At 20.3% G+C, this 23,815-nt stretch overlaps 1 protein-coding gene across 5 annotated transcripts in view; it reads left to right on the top strand.

Annotated features, from left to right (window-relative positions):
- Positions 1 to 23,815, top strand: part of LOC122509028 — a 125,073-nt gene that overhangs the window by 69,736 nt on the left and 31,522 nt on the right. For all 5 annotated transcript variants that reach the window (XM_043622767.1, XM_043622766.1, XM_043622768.1 and 2 more), the window contains 2 exons: positions 2,274 to 2,327; positions 22,507 to 22,644. In XM_043622767.1, coding sequence (XP_043478702.1) covers positions 2,274 to 2,327; positions 22,507 to 22,644 — 192 coding nt within the window. The remainder of the gene's footprint in view (positions 1 to 2,273; positions 2,328 to 22,506; positions 22,645 to 23,815) is intronic.

Raw genomic sequence — 23,815 nt, 5'->3', positions numbered from 1 at the left:
GTAATAAAATTTCTCGAAAGAATTCAATTTTTTTATAAATAATAAAATTCGTCCGTTCTTCGCGAGAGTTCAATTATTTACATGTTTTTTTAATAACTTTCTTCGCAATAATTCCATTATTTTCATAAATAATACATTTTTTTACAGAGATTCAATTATTTTCGCATAAATAATAAAATTCTTTTTATAAATTCAATTATTTTCAAAAGCAAAAAAAAAAAACGTCACAAGAATTCATTTTAATAAATTCGTAGAGAAAGTTCAATTATTTAAAAAAATTTTGATACGATTTTAATAAAATTTCTCAAAAAAAATTCAATTTTTTTATACATAAGAAAATTCGTCGTGAGAATTCAATTATTTACAAATTTTTTTATAAATTTCTTTACTTTCATAAATAATACATTTTCTACACAAATTCAATTATTTTCGCATAAATAATAAAATTCTTTTTATAAATTTAATTATTTTTAAAAGCAAAAAAAAAAAAAAAAACGTCGCAAGAATTCATTTTAATAAATTCATGATGGAGAAAGTTCAATTATTTTAAAAAGTTTTAGATACGATTTTAATAAAATTTCTCAAAAGAATTTCAGTTCAAGTTTTAGAAAATATTTCAAGAATTGATAAAATCGTAATTAAATTTTCCCGAAATAGTTGAATTCTGGAAAATATTCTTAAAAAATTGAAAAAATAGGAAATTTTCTCAAATTTGATTGAAATAAATTTTATATTTTATGGAATTTTATTTTCTCACTTTAGAAAATTATTTTTAAATATTTTTGCATTTTTCGAAGAATTGTAACTAGAAATTTGAAAAATAATTAAATTTTACAATTTTTATAATTAAATAATTCAATTATCGTTGAATTTTTATAAGAATTGATTTAAAAAATAATAAAATTTGGAAAAATAATTGAATATTAGAAGCGTTATAACTGAAATTTTAATACAATTTTTTACAAGAATTGCTCAAAAAATGTGATTATTCTTAAAAATTTAATTTCAATTTCTTCAAAAAATCAATTATTTAAATTTTTTTTAAAAATTCTTTGTAAAAATTCAATTATTTACAAAAATATTAGAAATTTTTTCAGGAATTCAGTTATTTTCAGATATTTTAATAAAATTGTTTGATAGAAATCAATTATTTTAAATACAATTTTACTGGAATTGCTCAAAAAATGAAATTCTTAAAAATTTAATTTCAATTCATTTCAATTAATAATTGAAATTAATTTCAATTTAAAATCAATTATTTAAAAAAATGTTTTTTTAAAATTATTTGTAAGAATTCAATTATTTACAAAAATATTAGAATTTTTCACAGGAATTCAATTATTTTCATAAAATATTTTCAATTATTTTAAATATTTTTTTAATTTTACTCAAATACAATTTTAATTAAATTTTTTTGATTCTTTCAATTATTCTTTTAAACTTTTAAATTATTCTTTTAGATTTTAATTAAATATTTCCCTAGAATTCAATTATTTACGTAAATAATTTTTTCTAAAGAATTCAATTATTAAAGATAAATGACAAAATTATTCCTGAATAATTTTTTTTTTACAAAAACCTAATTTAATTAATTTAAATAAATATTTATTTAATGTGAATCAAAAGATACGTCGTAATTATTAATGAAATGAAGTTAATAGTTAAAAAAAAGAAAGTTTCGCGTAAGACTGAAATATTGAACAACTTTCAATTGAATATAAAGAAGGAGAATTTTTCATTTCTTATATCTTAGGATTATGGGAAAATGATTTTCCGCAAAAACGAGCTTAAGATAAAATAAGACTCATCCATAGCTCGCACAAGTTTGTCACATCAAAACTCTCTCAAAAGAGTTATTGATTTACCGTCAGTTTTTGAATAATGCATTCGGAGACGAAGTAATAATTCAACAAATCATTCTGTTCACTGATTTCGTTTTATGTCCATTTATTGTTGAAATTGGCAAACTTTATTGGAAACAATAAAATATTCTTTTACGATTTGAAAAAGAATTGAAGTAACTTTTTATTTTTCATCGATACTTATTGACACATTCAATAAATGAGCATTTACAGTTTTTACAGAAAAAAAAAAGTTTTAAAATGAAAAAAAATTTAATATTTTTTATGTAAAGGATTTTTTAGTTCCTTTTATTCTGTTTTTCTGTTTTTTCGTGTTGCTGTGTCTATTTCGTTGATATAATTATTATTTAATTGATAATTTGAAATTAATTTGTTTTACGAAATGAATAATGAAATTGTGTAATTTTTCAGGAATTCCAGGACAGAAGGGAGATGCTGGCTCACCAGGAACGAGAGGAACACGAGGTGAGTTATTAATTTTTAAATTGATAATAGATTATGAGTGAGGAATTTTTTCTTGTCCTTTAATTTGCTGTTGGAATTTAAAAACGTTTTAATATTGACATATTTATTCTCAAACACAAAAAGGAGAAGAAAAAACTAATTTTGTTTAAATAATTTAATTCTCTTCATTGAAGAACAGCCATAAAGTTATTGCATATAAATTATTAATTGAAGTATTATTTTGGAAATGTTTAATTTCAATTCTGTTGAAATTAGTTGCAATTTTAAAAATTTTAACGCAATTCTTTGAAAATATTAACTATCACGATAAATATCAAATTTCTTTTCAGAAATTCAATTATTTTCAAAAATTAAAAATAATTCTCGTCAACATTTCAATTATCTTTATAAATAGCAAAATTCTTCCCCGAAATTCAATTATATTCAGGAATTTTAATAAAATTCACTGCAAAATTAAATTATTTTCAAAAATAATATTCATCGCAAGAATTCAATTATTTTCAAAGTAAATAACATTCTTCGAAGAAATTCAATTATTTTCAAAGAATCTGAAAAAAATGTCAACATTTCAATTATTTTTATAAATCAATAGCAAAATTCTTCAAAAAAATTCAATTATTTTCAAAAATTTTAATAAAATTCAATTACTTTCATAAACAAATAGTATTCATCACAAGAATTCAATTATTTCCAAAAGTAATGAAAATTCAATTATTTTCAAAAATTTTAATAAAATTCATTGCAAAATTCAATTATTTTAATAAATACCAATATTTATCACAAGAATTCCATTATTTTTAAAATTAATAACATTCTTCGCAGAAATTCAATTATTTTCAAAAAATCCAAAAAGAAATTGTCAACATTTCAATTATTTTTATAAATGAATAGCAAAATTCTTCGACAAAATTCAATTATTTTCAAGAATTTTAATAAATTTAATTTTAAAATTCAATTACTTTCAAAAACAAATATTAAATATAAAATATTCATCACAAGATTTCAATTATTTTTAAAAGTCCTAATAAAATTCAATTCTTTTCAAAAGTTTTAATAAAATTCATGTCAAAAATTCAATTATTTTCAAAAATTTTTTTTAATTAAATGATTTTCAATATTCTACTATTTTAATAAAATTCCCCAAAAGAATTCAATTATTTAACAAAATTTTTAATAAAATTCTACATGAACATTGAATTCAAATATTTAAAAAAGAAATTTAATAAAATTCTACACGAACATTTAATTATTTTCATGAATATTAAAACTCATCGCAGAATTTCAATTATTTTTAATTCAATTTTAATTGAATTTCTCGAAAATTGCAATTATTTTTAAAAATTTTATTGAAATTCGTCAAAAGAATTCAATTATTTAAAAATTCCTTGATAAAATTCTTTAGAAGAATTCAATTTTGTGAAACATTCAATTATTCAATAAATTATTTATTTTTGTCTTTAAAAAATTGAATTTTCGGTGAATTTTCTAATAAAAGTTGATTTAAAAATTAATTTCAGTTAAAATTGTAGATTATAAATTTATAATTGAATATTATGTTCAAAAGTTTTTTTTAACAATCTCGTCAATATTTTAATTATCTTTATAAATAATAAAATTCTTCTCCGAAATTCAATTATTTTAAAAATGTTTAATAAAATTCTTGTAAAAATTTCAATTATTTTAAAATTTTCTTCGCAATAATTCAATTATTTTCATAAATAATAAAAATCATCGCAGAATTTCAATTATTTTTCATGTAATTTTTATTGATTGTCTCGAAAATGTGATTATTCTTAAAAATTGTATTAAAATTCCTCGAAAGAATTCAATTTTGAAAAACATTTAATTATTCAATAAATTATTTATTTTTGTATTTAAATAATTGAATTCTAATAGTATATTTAATTAAGAATTTCCGATTAATCATGAAATTTCGTAAAATGAATTTTAAACAAATGGTTTTGAAAATTCTAAAAGAACTTTTTCAAAAAAATTATTCAAAATAATTGATTTAAAGAAGATTTTTTTTTTTTAAATTTGTAGAAAATATTATAATTGAATTGAAATGTTAAAAATAATCTTAAAGAAGTTGTAACAAAAAGTAACAAAATGCTTATAATAATTTTTTCATTCCAGTCATCTTTAATTACTATATGATTAAATATTTGTTTAAAAATGAAGTTATTGGTGCTTTTGAATGATTTTACAATTAAAGAAATTTGTAAATAAATTGATTAAAAATACTTTTTTGAGTATATAATAATTTTTTGAGTGCATCAGAATATTCTTCAGGGTCAGGGAAAAAGTGAAAACTTTGGTCTGGAAATCAGGGGAATATAAAATAAAATTTTTGTGGCACATCTGCAAATTGAAAGAAAAGACAAAAAAAGGAAAATAAATAATTGGAATAAAGACCAAATTGTTGACGAATGAAATTTTAACGACATACCTTGTTTGTTAAATCTGATTTATAATGGGCAATTGGAAAAATATTATTTGAAAGAATACCTCTATATTTTCGATTTATTAAACAATATTTTTTTTAAAGAATTTTTTAAAGAAAAAAAAGCGTACACAAAAACTACTTTCAAATTGCGGACAGAATAAATGAAAGAAAGATATAATTATCAGATTATTATAGTTAGTAATTTTTTTTTTTTTAATTTCTGAACGAATATAAATATTAAATATAAATTTTTTTTTATTTTATATATTAAATTATTATAATAAATTTTGAAAGGCTTCTCATCAGTGTGTTTATAATTTAACTTTGTAAATTCTCGTGGGATTGAAATGAAATCTTTTATTAACAAATGGATTAGGGGAGCCTTAGAGTGTAATTTCTGACTTGGAAAAGCACATATCCAAATTAATCTGGGCGTTATTGCGGAAACCGTGATACGCTTTATATACATTGAAAGCAGAATCCCTTGGTACCTTTAACCCCCTTTTCTACTCAACGTTTCCTTCCTCTCTCTCTCTCTCTCTCTCTCTCTCCTTCCACTTTTCCTTTATGCAACGAAGAAATGACATAATGAAGTTATTAAGCGGTCGTTACCTTCCAATCATCTCGCGTTTAATCAACTACCAAACCCTATCTTCACACGAGCCTGGTAATTGTCTCACAATGGGGGATTGACTCATTTTCGGTAGCACGGTCGTTATACTGTGTCTCTAAATCGTTTCACACAAATTAACATCCTATTTGTAGATCAAAATCGTGTAAATGTTAAATAGAATGTTATCTACTTTTTTTTGTTATTTCTTCTTAATTTATTTACCTGCATTCAGAAGAAACTAATCCAGACTTTGCGCACTCGATAATTAATTTTAAAAAAGTAGGAAAAAGTAGCTATCATGAAAAGAATTAAATTCTTACTAAGATTTTCACAAAAATTTGTTTAAATAATTGAATTTTGTTTGGAAATTTTATGAAAATAGTAGATATTGAAAATGATTCAATTGCGAAAACTTTTAAAAAATAACAATATTTTACAAAGAATTCTATTAAAATTTTTGCCAATAATTGAACGTCTGCGGTATTTTATTAAATTTTTTTTGAAAATAATTGAATTCTTAAAAAGGATTTTATTATTTATTAAAATAATTGAATTCTTGCAAACGATTTTATTAGAAATTTTTTAAAATAATTGAATTTAAGAAATTTATTACTTTGAAAAATAATTGAATTCTTGTGATGAATATTGTTATTTATGAAAATAATTGAATTTTGCAAAGAATTTTATTAAAATGCCTCAAAATAATTGAATTTTCGGGAATAATTTTGTTATTTATTAAAATAATTGAATTCTTTCTCAAAATTATTTATGTAAATAATTGAATTCTTGGGAAGAATTTTATTAAAATCTAAAAGAATAATTGAATTATTTCAAAAAAATTTATCTAAAATTGTATTTAAAATATTTGATTTCTTTAGAACAATTTTATGAAAATATTTGAAAATAATTGAATTCCTGGGAAAAATTCTAATATTTTTGTAAATAATAGTATTCTTCCAAAGAATTTAAAAAACAGTTTTTTAAATAATTGATTTTTTCGAGGAACTGAAATTGAATTTTTTGTGAATAATTACATTTTTTGAACAATTCCTGTAAAATATTGTATTAAAAATAATTGAAATTCTGCGATGAATTTTATTATTTATGAAAATAATTGAATGTTCGTGTAGAATTTTATTAAAATTTTCAAAAATAATTAAATTCTTGAGAAGAATTTTATTATTTATGAAAATAATTGAATTCTTGAGAAGAATTGTATTATTTATGAAAATAATTGAATTCTTGAGAAGAATTTTATTATTTATGAAAATAATTGAATTCTTGAGAGGAATTGTATTGCTTATGAAAATAATTGAATTCTTGAGAAGAATTTTATTATTTATGAAAATAATTGAATTCTTGAGAAGAATCTTATTATTTATGAAATTAATTGAATTATTTTGAAAAAATTTTATTAAAATATTTAGAAAGAATTGAATTTCTGTGAAAATTTTGTTATTTTTGAAATTTAAATATTTTCAAAAATTAGAACTGCAATTTTCTCGATGAATTTATTAAAATTGTATTAGAAATAAATGCATTTTTTCGATGTTTTTTTGTTTATGAAAATAATTGAATTTTTAAAAAGATTCTTATTATTTATGCAAAAATAATTGAATGACTGTAAAAAATATTATTATTTATGAAAAAATAAGGGCATTATTCTGAAGAAAATTATAACAAAATTTGTAAATATTTAATTTCTCGCGACAAATTTAATGGTTTATTAAAAAATTTGAATTCTTTCAAGAAATTTTATTAGAATTATACTAAAATCGTATTAAAAATAATTAAAATCTTGCGATGAATTTTGTTATTTATGAAAATAATTAAATAGTTGCTTTTATTTTTATTAAAATTTTTTCAAATAATTGAATTCTTCCTAAGAATTTTAAAAGGACATTTTTTGAAATAATTGATTTTATCGAGTAATTAAAATTAAATTTTTAAGAAAAATTACACTTTTTAACAATTCTTGTAAAATTGTATTAAAAATAGTTGAAATCCTGCATTGGATTTTATTATTTATGAAAATAATTCAATAGTTGCTTTTATTTTGAATAAAATTTTCAAAAATAATTGAATTCCTGAGAAGAATTTTATTATTTATGAAAATAATTGAATTATTGCTAAAAATTTTATTAAATTGTTTAAAAAGAATTAAAATTCTGTGAAAAATTTGGTTATTTTTGAAAGTAATTGAATTCTTCATAAGGATTTTATAAACATTGTTTATTTTTTCAATTTAATGATTTCTAAAAATTAGAACTGAAACTATTCCAATTCTTCAAATATTTTCTATAATTTGAACTGAAATTCTTTTTCAAATAAATTCTAATCAAAAAGTTGTTCATACGAGAATTGAATTTTAAAAATAATTAATAAAATAATTGATTAAGTATTTCTAAAAATTGTAAATGTAACTGAATTTTTTTTCAATTTGAGATAGAAAATCACAGTAAAAAGTAAATCTTAATTTAAGAGCTGCCTTAAATTCAACACTGTCTGCTATAATGTTAAAGGATACGAAAAACGTGCGTAAATTCAACATTGACTGTCTTAAAAATGTTGCATCTTAATTTAAGGCAGCTTTCGTGCCTTAAAATAAGATTTTCTTTTTACTGTGATTCGTGGACTATTTAAGATTTTGAATTATTTGATATTTTTGTAAATTCAAATTAAGCTGGAAATTTTGTGAATTACTTTTGGAAATATTTTTTAAATAATTCTTTAAAATATAATTTTTTCTGCCATTACACAGAGAGGAAGTATTATTCTAACACCAAAAGTTTTGTTAAAACAACCCGCTATATATAAAAATAGCATCTATTTTCCGCAATAAAATAGATCGAATTTTCCGCTTTACAAAAAAAATTTGATGCAGTAAATTTGACAGCGAGAAATAGAGATAAACGTTCCTTGAAGTAAAAAAAACTTGGAAAATAGTTTTCTTTGTTTTGCATTTTATTGATAGTTTTTTGTATGTTTAGTGTTAGTTTAGTTGATAAAATATATATTTCAAATTTATGGGATGAAAGTTTCTTTTCAACGTAAAGCATATAAAATAGAAATCTACATAAATTATGAATTTATGAAAATCGTAAAATAATTTACAGAATTCTAGTAATACACATAAAATCAGTATAACAACTTATACAAAATTATGTTTAAAGTTCACCAATGGCTAATCAAAACTCATCAATTTTATGTTATACCTGAAATATTAATAAAAAGCTCGTCATTAAGCTATTGACGATATTTGTTCAACGAATTTTGATACAAATTCAGTGCTTTTTGATTGATTAATAAAATGAATATTTTGTTAATTAAGAAGATGAATATTTTCCTAATTAAGAAGATAAATAGTTTGCTAATTAATTCTTTTTATTTCCAAAGTTATTAAAAATATTTGTATTTCCCACAATTTTAAACTTTACTGAAAACAAAAGTTTATTTTATTCAAATGACAGATTATATTATCAATTAAATCGTATTTTCTTCTAATTCAAAAGTTATTATTGTTAATTCAAATAAAAATTTATTTTGATACAATTTTTTTGATTTAGGGAAAAATTATTTGATTTCCGATAACTGCATTTCGAAAAATAATTTTAAAAAATTTCCAATTGTTCAAATAAAATAATTTTTCCTTAAATCAATTATTTTTAATATTATTTTAAATTAATTAATCGAAAAATTCAATTAGTTTCGTAAATAAAGTTTTCCTCAAGAATTAAATTATTTTAAATAATTTATAATTATTTTTAAATATTTTAATAAAATTCTTCAAAAAAATTGAATTGTTTTCTTAATTAACAAAACACTTCGCAAAAATTCAACAATTTTTAGTATAATTCTTATAAAATTTCTCGAAAGAATTCAAATTTTTTTATAAACAATAAAATTTGTCGCGAGAATTTAAATATTTACAAATTTTGTTATAAATTTCTTCGCAATAATTCCCTTATTTTTTCATAAATAATCATTTTTTTACAGAGATTCAATTTCTTTTTGCATATGTAAATAACAGAATTCTTTTTAAAAATTCAATTATTTTCATAAACAAAAAAGAATATTGAAAAAATTCATTTATATTTCTAATACAATTTTAATAAATTTATGGAGAAAATTGCAGTTCTAATTTTTAAAAATATTTAAATTTAAAAAATAACAAAATTTTCACAGAAATTCAATTCTTTTTAAACATTTGAATAAAATTTTTCGGAATAATTCAATTATTTTCACAAATAACAATATTCATCACAAGAATTCAATTATTTTTAAAAGTAATAAATTTTTTCTTGAAAATTCATAATTATTTTAAAAAATTTCAAAGAAATCGTTCGCAAGAATTAAATTATTTTTATAAATATTTAAATTCTTTCATGAATAATAAAATTCGTTGCAGGAATTCAATTTATTAGCAGGATGAGAAAGAAGTAAATATTTTTGATGAATATTAGGAAAAAGTCAGGAAAATAAAATATAAAATGGAATTTTTTCAGTTGTGTTTAGTTTCTAAAACGAGTTTTTTCTTTTGTCGTCAAATTTAATTTTTCGATGATTACGGTTTTACTACTTTTTTCTAGTTTTTTTTTTCAAATTAATTAACGAGGACGAGCCTGATATTATCAAAAAAAAAAGTATTCACAAAAGTTCGATAGTAAATGAGAAATATAATTTTCCTTTTCCGAAAAAAATCCCATTGGGATTGGAAAAGAGAAACATTTTACCGTGAAATTGAACCAAATAATAGTATTTTTATCACCGTAAAAATTCTTTTTCTGAATAATAATGAAAATTATTCGTTTCACAATTTTTCTAAGAATATCAAATTGAGACAAAAAAACGTATCAAAATTGTCGCAACAATTTTGATACGTTTTTCTGTCTCAATTTGATATTCTTAGAAAAATTGTGTTTGATTTGAATATAGAGGGAAATTAATTATTACTATATTTTCTGTAATAATAGACTTAATTTACTCTTGAGTTGATATTTAGTTATGTAATATATGCATTATAAATGTAGTTACACGGTTGTATAATAGTTTTGAGGACATGTAGATCAGAACTTTCTCGTTTTGATCCTTAATTGAACAAGTACGTCGTTTCGTTCGTGTATTGAGAATTCAGCGAATGGTGGGCTATAATTGAGGTTCGAAATGAGATTCCTGTGAAATTCCGTAGCTCTCGTATTGCTGTGGCAGTTTCAGAATGCAATAGGATTAAGTAATATCAAGGACAGAAGATAAAGGGAAATTATTAACCGCGTGTGCTTCAATACACGTTATATACATATATATGTATATGTAATAATCCTTTAAATCCTGTAACAACTATAGAAATAATTTATAATATGTTCTTGCTTTAAAAGAAAATTATTCATGATCGTTAAAATTATTTATTTTTCCCTTAAACTGCGCTGTTAATTTTCAAAGCGAGTTTTTAACTCTCTAAATCCATTCATTCTTTAAATGGATAATGGAATAATTTTTTTTTTCATTCTTTGACAATTTTAAAAGAAATATTTAATTTGTAGCCAAATACCCTTGAAGTAAATCTCAAATTTTTATAAAAATGTAGAATTATCTATAGATGAAACATTTTTCTTTTTATAAATGAATAGAAACTTTTTTGTACTTTCAGGACTAAAATTTTGAAAAAAGAAATTTATTTCATAAAAGAATATTTAAATTTTCCATCTCCATTTTTTCGTAGTTTTAATTTAAAAAAAAAATATTATTTAAAATTTAAAATATAAAAGAATATTTTTTTTTTTGGTAAAAAAAAATGTGGAAATGCATTTACGATTATTGAGTCATTCGAAAATGATTGTTATGTATTTAATCGAGAACAATACCAGAGAGGATTATTCCTATTAAAGTTTACATAAATATATCGTGAATCAGGGATCATAAAAGTTTATGGTTTATTCTGTTCTTTCTCTCATAATCAAAATGTGTAATGTAAATGCAATGTAATTGTTGAAATATTTCGAGAATTATTTATTTGATATACATTAACACTATTATATTAATTAATTAATGATTAATAAATAATTAGTAATTTCCTTTAATTAAATAACTTTAAAAAGCTTTTAGAATTTATTATTTTTTGAGAAAATAAGTAGTATAAACGTTTTTTGTCAGACATTGTGTTTAAAAACCCGAAATTTAGTGGTAAGAACGATTTTGGTCAGCCAACGTTTTAAAAAAACGGGAAATCAGTAGTATAAACGTTTTTAATCAGACATAGTGTTTAAGAAACGTAAAATCAGTAGTAAAAAACGTTTTTAGTCAGACGTCGTGTTTAAAAAACCTTAAATCAGTAGTATAAACGTGATAAGTCAGACATTGTGTTACAAGCATAAAATCAACAGTAGAACTGTCGTCAGTCATCGATAGTGTTTAGTAAATTTGGAATCAGTTTGAAAAACTGTGAATCAGTGGAGAAAATGTTTTTAGTCAGGCATCGAGTTTAAAAAATTTTTATAATTTATAATTTTCCAGAAAATAAGTAGTACGAACGTTTTTCGTCAGACATCGTGTTTAAAAAAACGGAATTTAGTGATAAAAGTGATTTTAGTCAGCCATTGTGTTAAAAAAAGGGAAAATCAGTAGTAAAAATATTTTTAGTCAGACATAGTACATCAAATACTAGGAATCAGTAGTAAAACCATTTTCAAATAGACATTTTGTTTAAATTCTTCAAGAAAAGTAGTAGAACCATGTTTAGTCAGACATAGAGTTTTAAAAAAACGTTTATTTCAATTTTTAAATGAATTTTCGTTTCTTTTCTTTAAATAATTAATTTCTCAAAAAAAAATTTTCAAAATTTACTAAAAATAATTGATTTAGAAAAGAATTTTTGTTAGAAATTTTGAAAGATAATTGAATTCAGGAAGAATTACTTTTGTAATTTTTCGAAAGAACTAAATTTCAGAAGATCTGAAATTGTAATTTTAAAAAATTTTAATTCTTGTCGAAAAAATAAGTAATGTATTTAAAATAATTTAACAAAATTACTGAAGCAAATAATTTAATGTAGAAAATTAGCATTCTAAAAAATTTGAATTAAAATTTCTTCAAAAATAATCTAGTTTCTAAAAATAATTAATTGGAAAATTTTAAATCTGGATTAATTTTGTCAAATTTTTAATTTTATATAATAAAATTTATAATTTAAGGAAATATATTCCAATTTTTAAAAATTTCTTCGTTTTTGAAAGAAAAATATTAGAAAATTATTTTCAAATATGAATTTTTGATTAATTTCAGATTCGAACTATAAAAAAATTAATTATTAACTATAATTTACTAAATTCTTTGCAAGAATTCAATTAGTTTCAAAAATTTTAATAAAATTCTTCGCAACAATTCAATTATTTTCATAAATAATAACATTCTTCGTAAGAAATCATTTATTTTTATAAATAAATTTTTTGCAAAAATTTAATTATTTTTAAGTAAAATTTCAATAAAATTTCACGAACTAATAAAATTATTATCTAAAATTTTAATAAATCCTTCGAAAAAATTCAACTATTTTTTTAAATAATAAAACCTTTGCAAAAATTCAATTATTTTCAAAAACAAAAATTTCACAAAAGAATTTAATTTTTTTCTTAATTCGTTAAAAAAATTTCAATAGAATTCAATTATTTTCTAAAAATTTTAATAAATTCTTCGAAAAAATTCAATTATGTTCATAAATAGTAAAATTTTTTGCAAGAATTAAATTATTTTTAAACAAAATTTCAATAAAATTTCACGAACAAATAAAATTATTGTAAAGATGTAAAAGGTTGTTTTTGTTGAGAATCCACAAATAAAATTATTTATCTAAAATTTTAATAAATCCTTGGAAAAAATTCAATTATTTTTTTAAATAACAAAATTTTTGAATAAATTCAATTACTTTCTAAAATTTTAATAAATCCTTTGAAACAATTCAGTAATATTTATAAATAGTAAAATTCTTTGCAAAACTTCATTTGTATTCAAAAAAAAATTCCAGGAGAAAATTGAATTTTTTTCTTATTTCATTTAAAAATTTTTCAAAAGAATTCAATTATTTTCTAAAATTTTAATAAAATTCAAATAATTAAATGTTTAATTTCAATTATTTACAAACACCATTATTTTAAAAACTTGAAAGAAATTCTTCATGAAATTCAATTATCTTCAAAATCTTTTATTAAAATTATTAAAGAAACTCCATTATTTAAAAAAAATTCAAAGAAATTCTTCAAAAAGAATTTAACTATAATTTTCAAAAATTTGAACAAAATTCTTCACGAGTATTCAATTATTTTCCTAAATAATAAAGTTCTTCTTCAAAATTCAATTATTTTCAAAAATTTTCCTCATTTCAATAATTTTTTAATATCTCTTTTATATTTTAATAAAACTACCCAAAAGAAATCAATATTATTTAAAAAAAAAGTTTTAATAAAATTGTGCGCAAACATTTAATTTATTTTCATAAATAATAAAACTCATCGCAGAATTTTAATTAGCTATTTTTTATACAATTTTAATCGAATTCCTTGAAAAATGTAACTATTCTTAAAATTTTTTATTAAAATTCGTCAAAAGAATTCAATTATTTAAAAATTTGGTAATAAAATTCGCTTTATAAGAATTATATTTCAAGAAACTTTCAATTATTCAGTAAGTAATTTACTTTTGTATTTAAATAATTGAATTCTCGTAGAAAAAAAATTGAGTAAATTTATTAATAAAAATTGCTTTGAAAATGAATTTTAGTTTAAATTTTAAATAATAATTGAATATGAAAATAATTTTTGAAGAAGTTAGAATAACAGTATTCTTAAAATATAAAATGATTTTATCACTGGGCGATATTTAATTATTATAAAACATGAAGAAATCGATCACTTCGAGTCGAAGACTCCGAAGACTCGGAGTGATCGATTTCTTCATGTTTTTTAACAATATTTTTAAAGTTGTTTAATTTCAAAAAGGTTTAAATTTGAATGTTTTGAAGAATTTTAATTCTTACTGAAAAATAATAATTAAATATTTATTTTAAAAAGAAGTTATTGATGTTTTTGAATAATTTTGCAATCAAAGAAATTCGCGAATAAATGTAACAGAACATTTTTTTTTGAGTAAAATGTTTTCCTTTATTTTCCTAAAAATTCAAAAGTTTTCATTTTCGATTAAAATCTTTGTAATTGACAAATAGAATTTATAAACATTTTTTTTTTATTTTTAAAAAACTTTGAATTAAAAAACCGCTTTTTTTCGACAAAATGAAAATGAAAACTTAAAAAAAAATGAAGTTTTCCCCTGTTTAGAAAACTATAATTAATCCGAAAAACGAGACTTGCCTTTATGATTAAAAACTTGAATATTCTTGTCAGATTACAAGCGTTTATGCGAAACCTCGCAGTTTAGTGTATATATACATATATAGGTACACACTTCTGATGTGTGTAATAATTGTAGAAGCAAAATATATCCTAAACTTACAGCTCGAGAATTTAGACAAGTCTAGAGCGCGTATATGTGCCTTGTTGCCGGTCGTCGTTATTATATTATGAAGTTTAATTATCTCGGCACTGTTGCGAGTGGAACATCGCAGTTTCTGCTTCCTGAATCACGTATGTGTACAGTTCACGATTTCACTGAGAAAACTTATACACGCACGCGTGACTCTATTACACGTAGTGGAAAAAGTGCAAGAAAAAAAAATTACACAGAAAAAAAATAGAACCAAGAGAGAAACTATATTATATATAGGTAGTTGGGCATTGAAATATATATATATCGGAAAGAATACGCAAAAATATATTCGACACAATTTCGAAAAATTAAATTAATTTAATTAAATTAGAAAATTAAATATTTTCTACTACTATTGTTAGAAAATTCTATAATAATATTTTATAGGGAAAAGTTTTTAATTAAATTATAATTAAATGAAATCATTATTTTCTAGTGCGATGTTATTTAAATTTAAATGGAATTCACTTGAAATTATATTATTTTCCTTAATTGCAGCTACTCAATTTTAGGAAATATAATTATTTCGTTGGTGAATTAATTAATTTATTAATTATTAATTATTAAGTTTCATTTTTGTAATTAATTTACGAGTTTGTTATAAACTTCTTGCACTTCATTATCGAAATAAATTTATTCTTATTCTTATTTTATTAAAATTTCTAAAAATAATTTAAATATTTACATAATTACAATTGTATTGAAAACATTTTAACCCTAATACAGAATTATATCTCAATTTTTGAAAATATAATTGAATTGTTATAATGAATTTTATGAAAATTAATTCAAATTCATTCAAATTCATTCAAAAGAAAATAATTGAATTTTTCCAACGAATTTCAATTTTTAGAAAAATAATTGAATTCTTTAAAGAAATTTTATTAAAATTGTATTAATAATAATTGAATTCCTACGAAGAATTTGATTGTTTATGAAAGTAATAAAATTTTACAAAAAATTTTATTAAAATTTTTGAAAATAATTGAATTTTTGCAATTAATTTTATTAACATTTAAAAAAAATACCAGTAAAAAATTTTGTTGTTTATAAAAATAATTGAATTGTTTGGAAAAATTCCATTTAAAATTGTACTGATAATAATTGAATTCCAGCGAAAAATTTTATCGACATTTTTGAAAATAATTAAACTTTATAGAAGATTTTGTTATTTATTAAAATAATCGAATTTATGGGAAAAAGTTTGTAATTTATAAAAATAATTGAATTTTTGCGAAATATTTTATTGTTCATCAAAATAATTGAATTTCTAAAAAGATTTTGTTATTTATTAAAAATAATTGAATTTTTTCGAGAAATTGTATTAAAAATAATTGAATTCCTGGGGAAAATTTTATTATTTCTACTAATAATGGAATTTCTTGGAAGATTTTTATTGTTTATATGAAATTAATTGAATTTCTGAGAAGATTTTGTTATTTATTAAAATAATTGAATTCCAGGGAAAAAGTTTGTAATTTTTAAAAATAATTGAATTTTTTCAATGAATTTTATTAACATTTTTAAAAATAAATACCAGTAAAGAATTTTGTTGTTAATAAAAATAATTGAATTCTTCCAAAAAATTCCACTTAAAATTGTACATTTTTGAAAATAATTGAATTTCTTAGAAGATTTTGTTATTTATTAAAATAATTGAATTCCTGGGAAAAAGTTTGTAATTTTGAAAAATAATTGAATTTTTGCAATGAATTTTATTAATATTTTTAAAAATAAATACCAGTAAAGAATTTTGTTGTTAATAAAAATAATTGAATTCTTTCGAAAAATTCCATTTAACCTTCGCGCTACCGGATGGCCACCCAGGGTGGCCAAGCAATAAATAATGTTGTAAATCTGCTCGATTTTTGCATCAATCGAATCGCGATTTTAAGTCACTGAAAAAAATTTTATCTACTTTCGAAAAATAAAAAAAATAAATTTTTTTTTACATTTCTTCTTGTTTATTTATAACAATTAAAAAACTATGTTCAACACTACTGAAAAACGTTCGGATGTTATTTTGTATATTGCAAAAAAATAAAAATGAAATCATGAAAGTTTCACAATAAAATTGTTTTATGTCAATAAATACAACATATTTTGATGTTACAATGAATTTTTTATTTGTTTAAACAAATTATTGTTGTTATTTACCAACTTTTTACAGAATGCACTTAGAAAGTTGCAGTTTTTTTCTAATTTTGCAATTTATTAATCTTATATGATCACAAATATGTAAAGAGTAAAAATTAAATTATTATTTAAACAATTTTTAAACAAATTATTGTTGCTATTTACCAACTTTTTACAGAATACACCTAGAAAGTTGCAGTTTTTTCCTAATTTTGCAATTTACTAAACCTTATATGATTATAAATAAAAAAATCAAAATTGAATTGTTATTTAAACCATTTTTAAACAAATTAATAATTCGTTTATAAATTGTAATATGTAATAATATAAGGTTTAGTAAATTGCAAAATTAGTAAAAAACTGCAACTTTCTAGGTGTATTCTGTAAAAAGTTGGTAAATAGCAACAATAATTTGTTTTAAAATTGTTTAAATATTAATTCAATTTTTACTCTTTATTTGTGATCATATAAGATTTAGTAAATTGCAAAATTAGGAAAAAACTGCAACTTTCTAGGTGTTATGACGTTTCTTTTAATAATAAATTAAAAGTTATGCAAAATTTAATAAATCATTTTTCCCTTATTCGTCACAAATCATTTTCTATTGCCAACGTGATAGTCAGACGCCAGTTAATTTTATTATTAAAAATTAACAAAAATTAAAATTTATTCTCAATCAACAATTACCAACAAAAATAACAAATCTCACCATAATATCTCAAAGGAGATTCCGTCAGGAAAATAACCAAAAAGGGACACTTGGTCATTTGAGACACGACTCTTGTCAAACAGAAAATTATACTTACTAAATCTCAAGTCTAAATAATTACTAGACTATAATTCCTTGTTATTCTTTTGACAACCAAAACACAATTTCTTTTCTAACAAACCTTTATTAACAAACTATTAAATTCTCCACATAACACAAGTCAACTACATACAACGTCAATATTCCTTCGTACAATATACTCTTATACTTTTTATAAATCTCATAAGTACGTCTTATCTCATCAACATCCAAATCCAACTAACTCAAAAATGTGCTTTTGTCGTCTGCTACATTTTTCGCGATACGCCGATATACACTTGTCAAAAAGGGGAATTTACATTTCTCCCTACACATTAAAGTCAAAAGGACTAACGCGCTAAACCCAAAATCAAATAATTATTAATTGAATTTATAATAATAAAAAGAAAGTAAATAATGAACATATCATGACGAAACTACTTCGTCATAGTGTATTCTGTAAAAAGTTGGTAAATAACAACAATAATTTGTTTAAATAATTTTTTACTAATATTTATGATTCGTTTCAATAAATATTTTCTTTAATTTTTGATTTAATACTAAGTAACGTTAAAAAAAGAAAAGTTTTCAAAAATTTTCTAATCTCTTTGTTTATTTGAAAATTAAAGGTTTTTGCAATAACAAATTTTTTAAACAATTGCAATATGCATAAAACCTTTATTAAAATACAGCAATTGTATTAACACATAGTTATTTACAAAAAGTTTGATGAATTTTAATCGTTTTTGGAATATAAAAGTAAAAAAGCGTTTGGCCACCCCGGGTGGCCATCCGGTAGCCCGCGTATACAAAAATCTTTGGTAGCGCGAAGGTTAAAATATTGTACTGATAATAATTGAATTCCAGCGAAGAATTTAATGGACATTTTTGAAAATAATTGAATTTTTACGAAGAATTTTATTTAAATAAATTGTTTTTGAAATTAATTATTTTTAATACAATTTTTTTAAAATAAAATTCTAACAAGGATTTTATTTTATTTTAAAAAAATTTTTTTACATAAATTTATTAAAATTTAATGTATATAATTGAACCCCTGCGAATAATGTATTAAAATTGATTAATATAATTGAATTTTAGCGTTACAATAATTTGAAAAATCCGTTTTTCAAAAAACTTATTGAAAATTGAAATTTTTATAATTCAGTTTTTAAATTTTGTTCGTAAATATCCTTTTTGAGGAAGAAATAAATCGAATGTTTTTTTTTACTTTTTTTCTCTTCTTTTGAAGTTTTCTTATATTGAAAATAAAATCAATACGAATAGTTGGTAAGAAATTTATGAAACAATTCAGTTGAAATGTTAAATATTTCAAAGGAATTTGTGTATAAATTTCAAAATTTATCAGAGAGAGAGAGAGTGAATTTTGACAGAAATAATATTATTTTTTAACAGACACTACATTTTAATCTCCCGATATATGCTGAATAATGAATGTCAATTATTATTTAATTATGCAATTTGCTAATTGTCAATGGAAAATAATAATGTAATTACACGAATTAACTATATATAGAGAATATTATACCGCTCGTATATTAAATTTTATTTTATTGAAAATTCCATTTATCGAATTAATTTAAATAATAATTTATTATTTAGATATTAATAGTAATTATTATTTTAATTATTATCAAAATTCTATAATATTTAATATTTAATGTATTTAGAAAGCTATGAATTGAATATTAAAATTATTCCACAAAATACGTTCGATCGAATAAATAATAAAATTTCATTATTATATGGCACAATGGAAAGTGTATTTACCGAATTTTTTTTTTTTTTTTTTTTTTTTTGTAAATTAGGAAAAGAAATCCACGTAAAATCATATTTTACCCGAGGGAGTTTTCAAGACAGTCCTTTGCTTGACCTCATTTAAAATTTAAAGCTGGTTAGCCTCGCTTTTTTCTAAAAAAAGAAAAAAATCCACAACTTTTAAGAGCTGACGTCGTTTCATTAACCTAAATCGTTTTATTTTCACAATATTTTTAATTCTGATCAATTTTAAATTTTACATAATAGATGTAAAGTATCGATTCGAGACTACTTTGCGGAAAATTATTTTTATGTCGCAACTGCAAATACATTTACGGATAGTAACAATTTTTTAAATTAAATAAATTTTTTACCTTTAATCGTGATAAAAGAAATTTTAATTTCTTTATAAATATTATAATAAAAGGAAAAACTATTTAAAAAAAATAAAATTTTCTTTTTCCTTGTATTTTAGGTTCTATTTTAAATTTATTTCTTTCATATATATAGGCAACAAAAATAAAGGAATTGGCGACTCTAAATTGCAATCGAAAAGTCAGAAATGTATATATAACTGTACAGCCTTTGGAAATTCAAACTTTTCAACTGTCACAATTTCCATCTCAGTCCGATAAGAACTCTTGAAAAATTCTCATCTTTTCTTGTTTATTTTCATCGATTTTTCTTGAAATGCGCAAAGGCATATTTATATACCTAAGAAACTTCTGTGTGCCATTTTAAACATTGACAAATTTTTTTTTCTGTCTTTTTTGATAAAAACTATTAATGAATATTTTTAGAATTATTCGCAATTGTTAATTGTCATTACCATTTCGTTTCAATGCATTATTAATTGATTATTGTCTCTTAATTGGAAAATTTATTCTTCGTTAAATGTGTTTTATTTTTCATTTTGTGTTCGTTATGCAGTCGAATTAATAAAAAATTTTCAAAAATAAATAAATAAAATAAGAAAAATAAGAAAAATAAATAAAATAAAAACAAAATCAGTCTTAAAATCTATATTTATTTTTTTTTTAATTATAAAAAACAACGTCATTCTCATTAAAAAAATTTTATATAATTTTTGTAATTTGTACAATTTTAAATCTTTAAAAATTTTGAAAAATTTACAAATAATTGAAATTTTTTGAGAGATTCCATTAAAATTGTATTGAAAATATTTGAACCGTAATGAAGAATTTTACCCCAATTTTCGAAAATATAATTTAATTGTTAATTTTGTGAAAATTTTAGAAAAAATAATAATTTGAATTTTTGCAACGATATTTATTTTTTAGAAAAATAATTGAGTTCTTTCAAAAAATTTTATTGAAATTGTATTATAATAATAATTGAATTCCTACGAAGAATTTCATTGTTTATGGAAATAATTGAATTCCTGACAAGAATTTTATTACAATTTCTAAAAATAACTAAATTTTTTAAAAGAAATTAATTAAAATTGTATCGAAAATAATTGAATTTTATTAAAAAATTATATTAAAAATTGTTGCAATCCTAGGAAAAATTTTGTTGTTTCTAAAAATAATTGAACTTTTGCGAAGAATGTTATTGTTTTTAAAATAATTGAATTTCTAAGAATATTTTGTTATTTATTAAAATAATTGAATTCCTGGAAAAAATGTTATTGTTTTTAAAAATTATTGAATTTTTAATAAATTTTTGTTATTTATTAAAATCATTGAATTTCTTCCTGAAATTTTATTAAAAAATTGTATTGAAAATAATTGAAATCCTGGGAAAAAGTTTATTATTTCTAAAATTTATTAAACTTTTTGCGAAGAATGTTATTGTTTATGAAAATAATTAAATTCCTGACAAGAATTTTATTACAATTTCTAAAAATAACTAAATTTTGTCAAGAAAATAATTAAAATTTTCTCGAAAACAATTGAATTATTTTGAAGAATTTAAAATTAAAAAAAAATGTTTGAAATTAATTCAATTGCTTCGAGGAATATTATTAAAATTAAATTCTTGTATTTTAAAAATAATTGAATTGTTTCAAAGAATTTTATTATAACTTTTAAAAATATAATTGTATTGTTATCAAGAAATTTTTTTAAATTTTAGAAAATAACTAAATTTTTCCCCGACGAATTTTATTATTTATGAAAATAATTTAATTATTTTATGAAATTTTATTAAAATTGAGTAAATATCTATTATAATTTTCAATTCCTGACAAGATTTTTTTTAAACTTTCTGAAAATAATTATATTTTTTCGAGTAATTTAATGAAAATTGCATTGAAAATAATAATTGAATTGTAATGAAAGATTTTATCAAAATTTTTGCAAATAATTGAATTCTGTCGGGAAATGTTATTAAAATTGTATTGAATATAATTGAATTCTAATGAAAGATTTTATTAGAATTTCTAAAAATAATTGAATTCTTTTGGGAAATGTTATTAAACTTTTTATTGAAAATAATTGAATTCTAATGACAAATTTTATTAGAATTTGTAAAAATAATTGAATTCTAGTAAAGAATTACGTTAAAAATGTATGAAAATTTTTGAAAATAATTTATTTCTGTCGAGAAATGTTATTAAAAATTTGTCTTGGAAATAATTAAATTCTAATAAATAATTTTATTAAAATTTTCAAAATAATTGAATTCTGTCGAGAAATGTTATTAAAATTTTGTCTTTGAAAATATTTCAATTTTTAAATAAAGAATTTTATTAAAAATTTTTTTTAATAATTGAATTCCATCAAAGAATTATATAAAAAATTTAATTTTAAATATCTATGTTTGACTATTTTATTTAATAAATTTTTACGTATATATTTTTATTATTGTTTATAATTTGGCGAAATAAAAGTCTAATGAGAAAAAAAATTGCTCATTATTTCAGGACCACCTGGACCAAAAGGCTTACAAGGACCACCAGGGCATGATGGGAAGGCAGGAGAGCCTGGAGTTGTTGTCTACGATCGTCAATTGAGTAATGGCACCCGAGTTAATGAGCGTCTTATTGCGCCTTCCATTCCCAGTAAGTTATTTCATTAAAAATAATTTTCACATACTATAAATATTTCAAAAAATTTTTTTTACTATATTACACGTTTTATCGTTATAATTATATTTTTTATATTTTTATAATTTATAATTATATTTTTTTTATATTTTCGTTTTTTAATTAGTCGCCATTAATTAATTTCACATCCAGAAAGAGATATATTTGACTCAGAGACAACTAGACATTTTTATTTGTTTCAAATAATTTTCATTTAATTTATAACATTTTTTTCTGAGTGCAATAATTGTGCATGAGGAAAAAGTACATTTTACACTTCTATATTAATTTACAACTATAAATAAATTTTTATATGTCTATGAAATTTTATATTGCAATAAAGGATGGAAAAAAATTTTTCTGAATTTCATCATCCCTATTTTAATAAGTGATAGAAAAAATGATTGGCAGACATTCTAATTAAAAATATCCGCCTGTTATAACGAGCTTTTAGCGAAAAGAAGTCGATGTAATAAAAAAAATACCATTAAAATTTCGAGGTTATTAAAAAAGGAAATTAAATTTTTTTTTAAACGTTAGGGTATATAAATTATTTTTATTTTACTCTTTTTTTTTTTTTTTTGAAATTATTATAGTTATTGGGTCGTTATATATTTGTTACTTGAGTCCTCAGATTATTGGAGCGGCAGTCTTCATTCACTTTTTTAAAAAAGTTACTACCTCCCTTTTAATCTGAGTGTCCCATTAATCAAGTCCATTCCATTATATTTTTTATTCCCATGACAGTCTCGGGAGACAAATGATTTTCAATGTTTTGATTAAAATTCGCGAACAAAATATTTTTCCAAAGTTAAATAAATTATTTATTACTGGTTGTTATCTTCATTATAATTACTATTATCACTATTATTATTTTAATAAAAAAAAACTTTTTATATTTTATTAAATTATTACTGTTATTATTATTTATTACTATTACTATTATTATTACTATTTATATTTTTTTATTGTTATTATCATAGTTATTACTATTTTAATTTTTTTTATTGTTATCATAGTTATTACTATTTTTATTTTATTTTTTTATTGTTATTATTTATTATCCTTATTATTAAATTGTCTTTTTCCACTTTCGTGCTAATATTCTTTTTATAGTTTCCATGCAAAATATTTCAAGTATGTAATT

This window comes from Leptopilina heterotoma, unplaced genomic scaffold, assembly GCF_015476425.1.
Source record: "Leptopilina heterotoma isolate Lh14 unplaced genomic scaffold, ASM1547642v1 Lhet_59, whole genome shotgun sequence".
Classification (NCBI taxonomy): Eukaryota; Metazoa; Arthropoda; class Insecta; order Hymenoptera; family Figitidae; genus Leptopilina; species Leptopilina heterotoma.
Note: the sequence above shows the minus strand (reverse complement) of the source record. Positions and strands in the feature narration are given on the sequence as shown.